We start from the raw sequence: 12,695 nt of genomic DNA on the forward strand, positions 1-12,695 counted from the left end.
AGTAGGACCTAAATCAGGCATAAGTAAACTCAGCTGTTTTGGGACTACAACTCCCATCATCCCTAGCTAACAGGAGCAGTGGTCAGGGATGATGGGAACTGTAGTCCCAAAACATCTGGAGGGCTGAGTTTGCCTATGCCTGACCTAAATCCAGCACCCATAACGCTGTCCTGGATTCTGGTCCTTGTCTTCAATGAAGTGGTCTTGCTTAGTGTCCTTGTTTGAGAGCAGAGAGCCGAAGGCGAGTCTGTTCATTTCACACCTCTCGGCTCTTATTTCTAGAGAGATGGCCTTGTGTTTTGCAAAAGGCACATGGGAGCTGTGCGGGCAGAGGTTTGGGGTGGCGCTTCTGGGTAGCACGAGAGTGCCATTCGCTTGCAAACCCTTATGTATCAATAATAACAGCAAGCCATTCAGATGCTCAGGAAGGGCCGTGAGTTGCAAAACAGGAAGCTTGAGATAAACCTGTCGTTTAAATCTGCCTCTCTTTTTTCTTGGTGATTTGAAATCTCTGCTTTCAATTGCCTTGCTTCAGATCAATGTTGTGTGCGCATTCAAACATGCACAAACAGTTGGCCTGGTCCTTTTTGCTGTCTGGCCTGCCAGACCGTGAGCGCCCTCCTGCTGCCTCCCTATATAGAGTCTCTCTCTTCCCCGCCTGCCTGCCCGTCCTCTCCTCCTCTTCTTCTTCCTCCTCCTCCTGTTCTCTCCATCCATCAACCCCAATCCCCGGTGCCTCCTTGACGGCTCCATTAAGTACCAGCTCAGCAGCGGCTAAATTTAGAAGTCGGGAAGAGAATGAGCCTTCTGGCTGCGGACAGCCCATAAATCCAGCTTCCATCACGAAGTCACGCCGCTTCTATTCTCTTATCTGGAATGAGATCGATAGGAGCGTGTGTGTTTTTTCAAAGGAGGACCAAGTGCCCAGAGGCGAGAGGCAGGGAAGAGGGGGCAGGAGGCAGAGCGGTGGAGGGAGAGGCGGTGAGCTTAACCTGGAAGGGGAGGGCAAAGAAAGGGGAGGCAAAACCAAGCACCACCCCCTGCTCTCCTTCCTGCAGCGCTGCTACCAACCCCTGCCAGGATCAAAACCTCTGCCACCTCACCCGCTTCACAGTTCCTTGATGGACATTGTGTGGCACTAGCTGTTAGTACTGAATAATGCTCCCATTGGAGAGGCTAGCAAGGACTGGTCACTAAGGGCAGGTTGAAAGTATGGAGAATTCCTATTCTTTGGTGATCCCTCGTAGCTGAGTAAGATTGCCTTCCATAAACACAGTTTTAACAAGTGAGTAAGTGACTGTGGAGGCCAATTCTGGATCCACACATCCTTCCACAGTGGGGTTATAGGTTTTGGGGCGGGAGTTAATCACGGTGTGGATTTGCCAAGTGTGCCTTCCTCTTAGCATGTTTCTCCATTGTGTCCTGATTTCGAGTCTCTTCAAAGCCCTTGACACCTTTGGCAAAGGCTGTTCTCCAACTGGAGCGCTCGCAGGCCAGTGTTTCCCAGTTGTTGGTGTTTATACTACATTTTAAAAGATTTGCCTTGAGACAGTCTTTAAACCTCTTTTGTTGACCACCAGCATTACGCTTTCCATTTTTAAGTTCGGAATAGAGGAGTTGCTTTGGAAGACGATCATCAGGCATCCGCCCAACATGACCAGTCCAAAGAAGTTGGTGTTGAAGAATCAACATAATTAAATCAACATAATATAATTGAGAATTATAATGAAAACTACACACACACACACACACACACACACAGTGTCAGCAGCACTTCCCAGCCAAAGGAATACAAACGGCAGAAAGTTATCTCTTTATTATCTAAAGCAGATACTTCAAATACCCCACCACCACACACACGCTGGACTAGCATCTAGGCAGCTATTCCTTGGACTATGGAGCAGTTACAGCAACTGGGGACCACTTCCCACCCCCATCAGTACACCTACCTTCCCCGAAGGGCATGCATGCAGCCAGAGACTGTGCCTAGGTGGAAACTTACTCTACTCCCCGCCTTTCACACACCTCCTGGTTCTGGGAGATGGTGGGGAAGTACCCGACCCTTCGCTTTCCTCCCCTGCCTCTTCCTCCTCTTCTTGCAACCCATCCTTCGCTCCACCCTCCAACTCTGAATTTTCCTCTGCCTCTCGCCTTCTGGCCAGTACAGGTCCCCCCAAATCACTGCGCCCCTCTCCCCAGTCATACTCCAGCCCAGTTCCCCCAGTGTCCTGCCGCTCCCTGGCACTGGGTGGGTGGGAGGAGGGCGTAAGTTAGGGTGAAGGTGAAGAGCCTGCACAGATCCTGCTCCTAAGAGTGAGAAGTGTTGGAGAAGGCATGCTGTTCTACCCTCCCCGACCCTTGACGGCATGTGTATTCCTGGTGTCTCTTCATTCTCAAGCACCAACATCATAAAGTTGACTTTTTGTGATGCTCCAAGGGAGAGGTTGGATGCCGGTCTGCATTTTGTGCAGGGAAAACCGGCAGAAAGAAGCAGTTGTGACCTTGCCACAGACTTTGCGAGGTGCAGAGTTTTAGGCAAAGGATTCAGCCCTGCAGGAAATCCTTTCGGAAAGCAGGCTAGAAGTCATCAACCACCAGCAATTCCAAGCCCTGTGGACTGGCTGCACAACTCAAAGCTTGTGCAAGGGGGGAGGGGAGGAGGAGGAGAGCTATATAAACCTGGGGAGGGGGTGTCCCCTGTTGCTGCAACTGCTCCCTAGAGCCCCAACCTAGGAATTGCTGCCTAGTCGCTGGTGGGCACATATGCAGCTGTAGAAGCAACTGTGTTACCTTTGAGAAGAAAGAGTTGCCCATCTGCCATGCGCATTAGTTCCCTTGACACCTCTTTGCAAAAAGGAAGAGGTCCCAGTCTTGCAAAAGGCTCAACTGACCAGGCTCAGAATAAAGCCTTGCTGACCAAGGCTGCTATTTGCAGAGCGCTTCCTGTCCTGCCTGCAAAGAAATCAGAATTGTGCAAATTGCAGGCAGGCCGAAGTTTGCAGCCTCTTGAGTTGGCTTGGCTTTGCAGGAGCCTTGCAGAACGTTCTGCAGGTCCAGCACCTTGTCAGGAGCCTCAGAAGCAAGAGGCTCGCCCCACAGCGACCCTTGAGCTCCCTCTGCCGGCTTCTCTTTGCGGGAAGATCCCTGGCAGCGGCGACACCCGGAGTGTGTCAGCTGGCTCGCTGCAAGATGCCACGACAGAGCAGCTGTTTCTAACAGCCTCTGCCCCCTGCCAAAGAGAAAGCCAAAGGGGCAGGGGGGACCGGGGAGCGGGAGGCCAAAGGCCAGCATTTGACCGGTGGAGGGCAACATAATAATCTGGCAGGCAAATGCGGCCAGGACCCTTGAGCCTGGACGGCTGATGGGATATTCAACCTCTGGGCCACGAGGGACCAGGGGTAAGGTTACCAGACGTTCCTGTTTCCCGGGGACAGTCCCCGGATTTTACAAATCGGTCCCCGTACAAAACCCATTGAAGTTGAAAAGTGTCCCTGGATTCATTGAAAAAAATCTGGTAACCTTGACCAGGGGGATTCTGGGAAGCCACGAAGCCCAGCAGGCCAAGTTCAGCCTTGCAAGGGCTTCGTTGCAGGCAGGAAGCAGATGAGCTCCTGTGCCGACCCCCTCTTGGCTTTGCAGAAGAGGTCAAAGCACCCCAGTAGATGGTTCCTCTTCCAGGCTTTCCCCAGTTGGCTCTCAGGGCTGCTAAATGTGATGGTGTGTCTGTCTCTCTCTGTGTGTGTGTGTAAATGGAGGGACCCCATCCATTTGTCTAGCCCAGGTGGTAGGTCTAGATGTCCCCCGGGTCCCTTCTGATGCTACAATTCTATGATTCTGTGCTCCACGTTAGCTCTGCCGCCTCGGAAACACAACTTGTCTTGTACACACCACAAAGCTCTCCCCACCTTCTAGGTCCACGCAACATGGAATACTCTCTCCCTCCCTCCCTCCCTCTCTCTTAAATAATTTGTTATGTTGAAATTCTTAATAAAAACTATCAAAACATATCATCTTCTTTTCATCCCCCCCCCATTTTCCCTCTCCCTCACCCCAAAAAACTCTTACCCTCAAGGTTTAGTCAGAATCCCCTTTCTTGTGACTTGAAGCCACGGGTTCGAGTCCTACCTCCAGAGCAGGAGAAAACGAGCTTGCTCCATCTTCCATGGGGCAGCCCTTGAGATACTTGAAGATCACAAGTCCTCTCAAGTCTCCTCTTTTCCAGGCTAACCATACCCAGCTCTCTCAATCATTCCTCATAACGCTTGGTTTCCAGGCCCTTTGTTGTAGTACGATTATATGTGGTCAAGAAAGGGCTTTTTAAAAACAACACTTAGGGCTCTTACTACAAATTGTGGTTTGCATTTATTTCGCGGTTTGTAGGAAACCCTGACAATCGTGAATCACACATACCTTGGGCATACATGTGTGTTTCTTTTCCTTTCTCCTCCTGCGATGAGGCTACATTTTAATATTTTAATGTTTCAATATTTTAATGTTGTATTTTAATGTTGTTTTTAAGTTGTAATCATTCAACTTGTTTTTATTATTGCCTGTTAGCTGCCCTGAGCCCTGCCTCGGCTGGGGAGGGCGGGGTATACATAAAATTATTATTATTATTATTATTATTATTACCTCCGATACCTATGCTTCATTGTTTGTGGTGCTCCAGAAAATGGACATGAGGCCAGGAAGTCAGCTTATTGGGTCGTCCCCCCCCCAGCGACCATTTACTCCTGCAGAGTAAATGAAGCCTTGGAGAAAGGTTGTTGCTGTCTTTAACATATGCACCCCCGGGGTGGAAAGATCCGCCCAGCGCCCCCAAATTTAGTTTAGCCCCCAAATAAACTTTTATTATGCTTATGTCAGACACCACACTTACACCTTATCTCTTATTTACAAAAGAAGGGAGGAAAAAGAAACAAACTTTTTTATTTGCTCATTCATTTACATATACATACATATATATGTTTTTAACATATTATTTTCAACAAGTATTAAACATACTTTTATATCTTATACAATTTTTTTGACTTCCATCAATCACATCTGAAAATTTCCCAATCTTTTTCACTTAATTTACTTTTCTTACTTTCACTATTACATATAAATATCATAACTAACGTCTCTCTCATATATTTCTTTTTACAAAACTTCTTGTAGTCCTACTAGCGTAATTTGTTGATTACAGTTGCTCTTCAAATAGTTCGTATATTTCTTCCAATCTTCTGTAAATCTCTGGTCCTGCCGCTTTCGAATACTTCCTGTCATTTTATCCAGTTCTGCGTAGTCCATTGATTTTGTCTGCCATTCTTCTTTCGTCAGAATTTCTTCTTGCTTCCATTTCTGGGCCAACAATACTCTTGCCACTGTAGTTGCATATACAAACAATTTAACATCCTGTCTGTTAATGTCCTCACTTATAATACCAAGTAAAAAATGCTTCTGGTTTTTTAAAAAAATGTATATTCATTCATTTACAATACACTTATACTTAAGTATACCACGCCACCACACTTAAGTATCATTTAAGCACCTACTTAGGAGAAACATCAGTCGTGTCAAAGGTGCCACTGACTCACCCCGCTGCCGCATACCAGCTCAGTACAATACGTAACATAATATTTTGATTTAAGAGTTTATTTCACGTGCACGGCGCCGTTGTGAATGACAAGTGCCATCGTTGAGTCTGAAGCTCCGCCGTTTTGAATGACAAGTGCCACCGCTGGTGTGGCGCGTCTTTGGTAAATGAGCGCACAGAGTCGAAAGCCCTTTAGTGAAAGAGTAGGTACACATTTTGGTAATACCTAGGTATATATGTATTTTGTTTTTCTAAAAGGGTAAAGGGACCCCTGACCATTAGGTCCAGTCGTGACCGACTCTGGGGTTGCGGTGCTCATCTTGCTTTATTGGCCAAGGGAGCCTGTATACAGCTTCTGGGTCATGTGGCCAGCAGGACTAAGCCGCTTCTGGCAAACCAGAGCAGTGCACGGAAACGCCGTTTACCTTCCCGCTGGAATGGTACCTATTTATCTATTTGCACTTTATGTGCTTTCGAATTGCTACTTTGGCAGGAGCTCACCCCGTTGCGGGGATTTGAACCACTGACCTTCTGATCAGCAAGCCCAAGAGGCTCAGTGGTTTAACCCACAGCGCCACCCGCGTCCCTTTGTTTTTCTAGCTTGATCAAAATTATTTATTATTTCATAACAGGTAGATAGTTAAGAGCTTAGGCGGCTTCAGTGGCGGGTGCCCCCCAGAATTCGGCACCCGGGTGCCCCACACCCCTTGCGCCCCCGGGTAAAGATGGCCCTGGTTGCTGCCTTCAGCATCACTGCTGCTGCTAAGTTGTGCTGGAAGAGGCACCATGGTCCTTCTTGGTCCAGGCTTGCCCTCCCCCACTCCGCAGCCTTTGGCTTGGAAAAGGTCACGTGGCAGGAAAACGAAAGAAAACATGATTGTGCCAAAATAGCCAATCTGCCCCGTGCCGGATGCAGAAAGCAAAGCCGTCCAGCCAACCGGCACTCTCTGTCGTCAATTCCTTGGCTCTCAGGGTCAGCTTCCTCCAGGGTCGCAGCAGCAAAGTCAAGCAACAGATTCGCCAAGCATGGAAGGAAGAGGATCCGCGTGGAAGGCTTGGCCCTGCCCGACCCGCCGCTCCCCACCAGGAGGTCCTTCTCGGGACCAGGTAAACGGTCCAGGCCTTTGAGGCACAAGGGAGCGGCACTGCATGTCCGGGGTCAAGGGCCGCACGGACGTCCCTGGAGTGCTCCTCTCACAAAGCACAGGGGAGGGCACCACGTCCGACACCCGTCCCCACAGCCTTCTGCACTCAGTAGCATCTCTGGACTGCACGTTTGCAACTTCGGAAATCGGCCTTGCTGCTTCCACTAATTTCACTGTTTCCCCTGGGATCTGGTCCACCTGATCTCCACCTGCACAGCACATCCCACCCTCTCCCCAAAGCACTTGGGCACTCGGGGTACTTCAGACGGGGCGTTTGCTCCTGCGTGGAACCTGGGCACTTTGAGGGAGGTCGGATTGCCTGCGGCACACCATGTATGAATGCACCACTGAGAGCGACAAAGACCGCAGCAGTGTTGAGGGAAATACGGCAGGGTCCTTGCATGTGGGGCGGCTAAAAAAACCTCCCAGTGGGTCTGGCCCCTCGGCCAGCTAGAGTGATGCATGCAAGGAAAAGCCAAGTATCTGGGTGATTTGGCTAGGCATTAGGACCCTGGTAAGGGCCTGCGTTTTCCCGAAGGGTCCAGCAATTGCCGTTGCCTCTGTGGTACCACAAGGGTTATAATAATAATTTATTATTTATACCTCGCCCATCTGGCTGGGTTTCCCCAGCCACTCTGGGCGGCTTCCAACCGAATATTAAAAACAATACAGTGTCAGACATTAAAAACATCCCTAAACAGGGCCGCCTTCATTTGTCTTTTAAAAGTAAAATAGATGTTTATTGCCTTGATATCTGGTGGGAGGGCATTCCACAGGGCGGGTGCCACTACCGAGAAGGCCCTCCCTGGTTCCCTGTAACTTCACTTCTTGCAGTGAGGGAACCGCCAGAAGGCCCTCGACGCTGGACCTCAGTGTCTGGGCTAGATGATGGGGGTGGAGACGCTCCTTCAGGTATATAGTAGTTCAGTAGGTAAGCCACGACTACATACCCCATGAGCAGAAATAATTTGCAAACCCCCTCCTGGCCACAAAATATTTCTGCTTGCAGAGCTGTGGAATATGGGTATCCTTCTACGTTTTTTGCTAGCATGGAGGGGAAAAGGGAGAGCAGGTACAATTCGGCCATGTATTATGTGTGATTTCAACCTTGCATGGTTGAAGGCCAGCCTGAAATTGCAGAAATTAAAGGCATGCAAGTTTTGCTCAGTGCAGAAAGAGCTTTTAAGCTTTCTGCCTTGCTTACTGGGCTACGAAAGAGTAAGGATTGTCACAAGGGGGAAGTTTTTGAGTATACGCATTTTTTGAGTCTACACAGAACTCATGGAACCAAGCCTCCCATATGAGATATGACCGTGGTAGGTTTCATCCTCTCTTGGCACGGAGCAGAAGGAAGCTGTCGCTCCTTGAAGCTGAAGGGGGTGATGCCCCTCCCCTCCTGCCCCAATGTCTTTTGTGCCCACCAAGTGTGGCACAGCAGCCTGGGCAGCTTTGAGCAGCAACCTGGCACATTCCTGCCCTTCCACTTGGCCACAGCTGCAGATACCTTCTCAGAACCGACTGTCGGCTAACCTCACCTGCCCTCGCAGGCCTGGCTGGCGCTGGCCTCCATTTGGAACATCTGTTTGCTCAAAGGGCCGCTTATTATCGGAGATGCGGAGATGAGAGACCTGAGGGTAAGCAGGTTAAACACTTCAGAAGCAGTAGCCCAGGTGCTTTCTCCAGAGTAGGGGAAGTGCCCCACCTGCTGGTGGCGAGGGGGAATGGCACCTCTCTGCTTGCAGTCTGGGGCCGGTCACCTTTGCCGGAGTTGCGTTTAGACTTTGCCAGGAAAGCTCTTGCCCTCAGAAATGCCACCCCAAAGGACTTTGGAGTCCGAGCTCCGATGCTCCATGATGCCCCCCTTGCTTCTCTGTGGCATAGAGGGCGAGGGCTGGAGCCGTGCTGTGCTTCGCCAACCATTTCTCACAAGCTGAACAGCTCTCCTTCGAAAATGGCTCCTTCCCATGGAGCAAGCGGCCTGGATTTCATGGACGAGTTCCGGGAGAAGGAAATGGGGAGCAAGCAAGCTTCTGTGTTGTGGCTTCAGAAAGGGCCTCATCCTGCCTGCCTGGACGGTGCTGCCTGGACTCTGCATCGGTCAATAGCACCCTTCTTCCAGGAGCAGAAGAGGCCACCTCACATCAGCTAGGTGAACGATGAGAAGCAACTCCCAACCCAAGATCGCTGAAGCCAGCCATGAATTCTCTTGCCTCCTCCTCCCAAACATCTGCTCCTTCCTGCCTTTCCATGATGATCCGAGCCACCCCTTTGCTGAAGACACCGGACAGCTGGCCTGCCAGAGAGGAAACTTAAGAGGCTTTTCTCACCGGTCCTTGATCCATCTTAGCTTCAGCATGGTCAAGAGATGGAAAAGTAAAGCTTTTGGAGTGCTGAGGAGTCAGGACTGTTGGTGAGGTCCTGCTCCAGGTCAACTCTCCTGTTCCATGTCTGCAGGCTACCCATCAAAGACATCAACTTCCAGAGACTCGGTTGCAGCCTTTCTCAAGCTCCAGCTGATGGCTTGAGGGTCTCCACTTCTTAGGGGTCCTGAACGTTCTCCCAGCATTTCTGGTCCAGGCCAGACTCACTTCCTTCCTTGGAGGGCACACACCACGCCCACTTAGGTCAGCCACGCAGACAGATCCCTCCAGCTTAGCCTGGTGGCAGAACTTGGTGTGGCTTTCCTCAGGGAATCAACCTTCCAGGCGGCCCACCAATACTAACCATTTACTTATTTCTTTGCAGGGTTTATAAACCCATCCTTCCGAATTACCATGGCATTGTGCGGGGGGCGGGGGGAATAAAAAGGAAATGCAATGCAAAACAATACATTAAGCCCACATGTAAAACCAACAGGTGGAACATCAAAGAGTTTTGAGATTAAAAGTAGAAATTGTTGGTGAAAACATAATATTCAGTTTGCCAATGGCCCCTATCCCTCCCCCACTTTTTCCTCTTGCTCCATAGCTACCCTGGCACCATTGTGGTAGCAGCAGCCATCATGCTGGTTTAAAGGCCAGATATAGTCCATGTGGATCTCTCTGGATGTGATCTCAATTTGGCCCGCTTTTGGCGAGATGGCAACACGCATCCGAGTAGTAGAAGCACAGGAGTTGGGTGGCCAAGGAAGTGGCCCTGCCAGTCCTTCGCCACATCCCCGGGGGTTTCATCCCCTCCAGACACATCTCCCTACCTGTCCCTAGAATCTCCAGGTGGACCTTCATAAACACCAACAGCTTGGGATGGGCACATCCCATGGGAGGTGAGGGAAGGGAAGGGTTTGAAACTGGTGCTTCCCGACTTTCAATGTCTCTGAGAAACATTTGCTCTTTCCTTCCAGAAACCCGAGAAGACAGGACCAAGAGGCTCTTCCGACACTACACTGTGGGCTCGTACGACAACTTCACTTCTCACAGGTAAGGACTCTCCTGGCATATAGTGACTGCCCTGCAGCCAGGATTTCCACTCCAAGGAAAGGGAGGTCTGTGGCACAATTGTGAGCTGGCAGAGCAGGTTTCCTCCCACGATGGTGCCAGGTGTGAGTGTGAGTGTGTGGAGCCTCGTGTGAATCTTGTTTCTGAGTTGGCAATCTTGCATTCCACGTTGCATCGACCTAGAAGGTGGGGAGAGCTTTGTGGTGTGTACAAGACAAGTTGTGTTTCCGAGGCGGCAGAGCTAACGTGGAGCACAGAATCATAGAATTGTAGCATCAGAAGGGACCCCGGGGACATCTAGACCTACCACCTGCATTGCAACCCAAGGCACTCAAACCTGCTAGGATGTTCCATGGGTGTTGGCATTGTGCCAATTCTAGGCTGGCAGCCCCATTCTATTGGGCTTCATCCCTGATTTCACTCTACTGTATGGCTACTTTTAGCTACTTTTTTGTTACAGTACTTCCTTTTATATCTCACCTTCCTTCTGTTAAGGGAAAAAATTCCTGGGTGAGAGACTACTCAACAGCCCAGCTCGTCAGGGTGCAAGTCCCCTGTGGGTTCATGTGGTCAGTAAAAGAAGGAAGTTCCAGCCAAGTAATCTGGAGCAAAACAGTGGTCAGTAGACCATGATCTTTATTGTTGTGCAACAGGTCCCCACAGGAGTAAGAACCCCGAGTAAGGGGTGACCCCCTCTTTAAAAACTTCCCTCTTTCCCCCAGAATACACTTCAAGAGGCAGCATTGATACATCATCACCACATCACTTGTTGTTGTTTAGTCGTTTAGTCGTGTCCGACTCTTCATGACCCCCTGGACCAGAGAACGCCAGGCACCTCTGTCCTCCGCTGCCTCCCGCAGTTTGGTCAAACTCATGCTGGTAACCTCGAAAACACTATCCAACCATCTCGTCCTCTGTCGTCCCCTTCTCCTTGTGCCCTCCATCTTTCCCAACATCAGGGTCTTTTCCAGGGAGTCTTCTCTTCTCATGAGGTGGCCAAAGTACTGGAGCCTCAGCTTCACAATCTGTCCTCCCAGTGAGCACTCAGGGCTGATTTCCTTCCGAATGGAGAGGTTTGATCTTCTTGCAGTCCATGGGACTCTCAAGAGTCTCCTCCAGCACCAGAATTCAAAAGCATCAATTCTTCGGCGATTAGCCTTCTTTATGGTCCAGCTCTCACTTCCATACATCACTAGCATGTCACAAATGGGGAGGGGTCTACAAGGCTTACACAAGTTCAACATTAGGTCCCTTTATCAGACCCCTTTCCCAACACCTCTTAACTCCCCATCACCGGAAGAACAATAAAACTCTTTACAGATCCTTGCCCTCGGTACTTGTCTGGAGATTGGCTTTCAGAACACCTGACTTTCTCCTGTTCTCTCTCTCAGCTATTCCACCCAATGCCACCCAGATGTGTGCCGTGTTCATCAGCTGATAGGCAGGGGTTAAATCCTGCTCAGCTTCACTGTACACCCCTCTTCCCCTCCTGGGAACAGCTGAGCATGAGGCTGTTTGAAAGCCCTTTTGCAAACAGTCCTTCTGCACTGCACTTTCAACGTCTGGTTTTCAGGCTCTCAAAGAGCAGGGTGGGGACTTTTTTTTGCAAGAGGACTTTCAAACAGCCTTTCGTGATGCTTTGAAGCCGCTGCCATTGAGGTTTTAAAAGAGGATTGGACAAATATATGGAGGAGAAGCCTATTGATGGCTACTAGTCAGAATAACCATGTTTCACCTCCACAGCTGAAGGCGGCAAAGCTCCCAAATACCAGTTGCTGGGAACGGCAGGAGAGGAGAGTGGGTCTTGTGTTCGAATCCTGCTTGTGGGTTTCTCATTTGGGCATCTGGTTGGTCCCTATGAAAAAAAGGGTGCTGGAGAAGATGGGTCATTGCCCTGATCCATACCATTTTTTTCTGTTCTGGAAGTCTTTCTGCATGATTGCCACCCTAAGGTTTGGGGAAAACATCGAGACTGAAGAACCCAGGAGTCCACAAAGGAGGGAAGCCCTCCGTTCTTTTGCTGCAGCTGACGGGCGGGCAGAAGCGATCTGAGATCAGGCCTGGAAATGAAGGCGCTGGGAATAAGCAGATAATTTAGGGATTGTTTTGACTCAATCAGGAGGCTTAGCTCTCCAGGAGGAGAGATTAAAGGAGTGACTGTTCACGGGGCCATCTGGAGGGAGCTGGGCTCGGGAGAGGTGGAGGGAGGAGAGAGCAACAGCCTCCGGGTCCTCGCCAGCAGACAGTAGGCTTACTCTCGTGTCACTGGGATAATGGCAGGCCGTAGCTGGCTGGTTTCTTGCATTCTGGTGGGGCAGGGGCTGCCCTCCTCATCAGAACACCAGAGCAGCCTCCCCACAACTTGATGCCTCCCCCCCACCCCGGGTATTTTGGACTAAAACTCACAACAGTCCTCAATATTGGTCAGGCTGGCTGGGAATGATTCTTAGTCAGAAATCCAGGTCTAACTTTACCTTTGTCACATGATACCTGTGATGATGATGATGATGATGATGATGATGCTGATATAATTTTATT

The 12,695-nt window shown here is 50.0% G+C and overlaps 1 protein-coding gene across 10 annotated transcripts in view; it reads left to right on the forward strand.

The window, feature by feature from the left end:
- SHANK3 (SH3 and multiple ankyrin repeat domains 3) overlaps positions 1-12,695 on the forward strand; it is a 436,398-nt gene that overhangs the window by 330,736 nt on the left and 92,967 nt on the right. For all 10 annotated transcript variants that reach the window (XR_014172130.1, XR_014172131.1, XM_081926705.1 and 7 more), the window contains one exon: positions 10,064-10,139. Coding sequence is in view for 8 of the 10 variants with exons in the window: in XM_081926705.1 (XP_081782831.1) it covers positions 10,064-10,139 (76 nt within the window). In the remaining 2 variants the exon portion in view is untranslated. The remainder of the gene's footprint in view (positions 1-10,063; positions 10,140-12,695) is intronic.

This window comes from Podarcis melisellensis (genome assembly GCF_964234715.1).
Source record: "Podarcis melisellensis genome assembly, chromosome: 10".
Lineage (NCBI taxonomy): Eukaryota > Metazoa > Chordata > Lepidosauria > Squamata > Lacertidae > Podarcis > Podarcis melisellensis.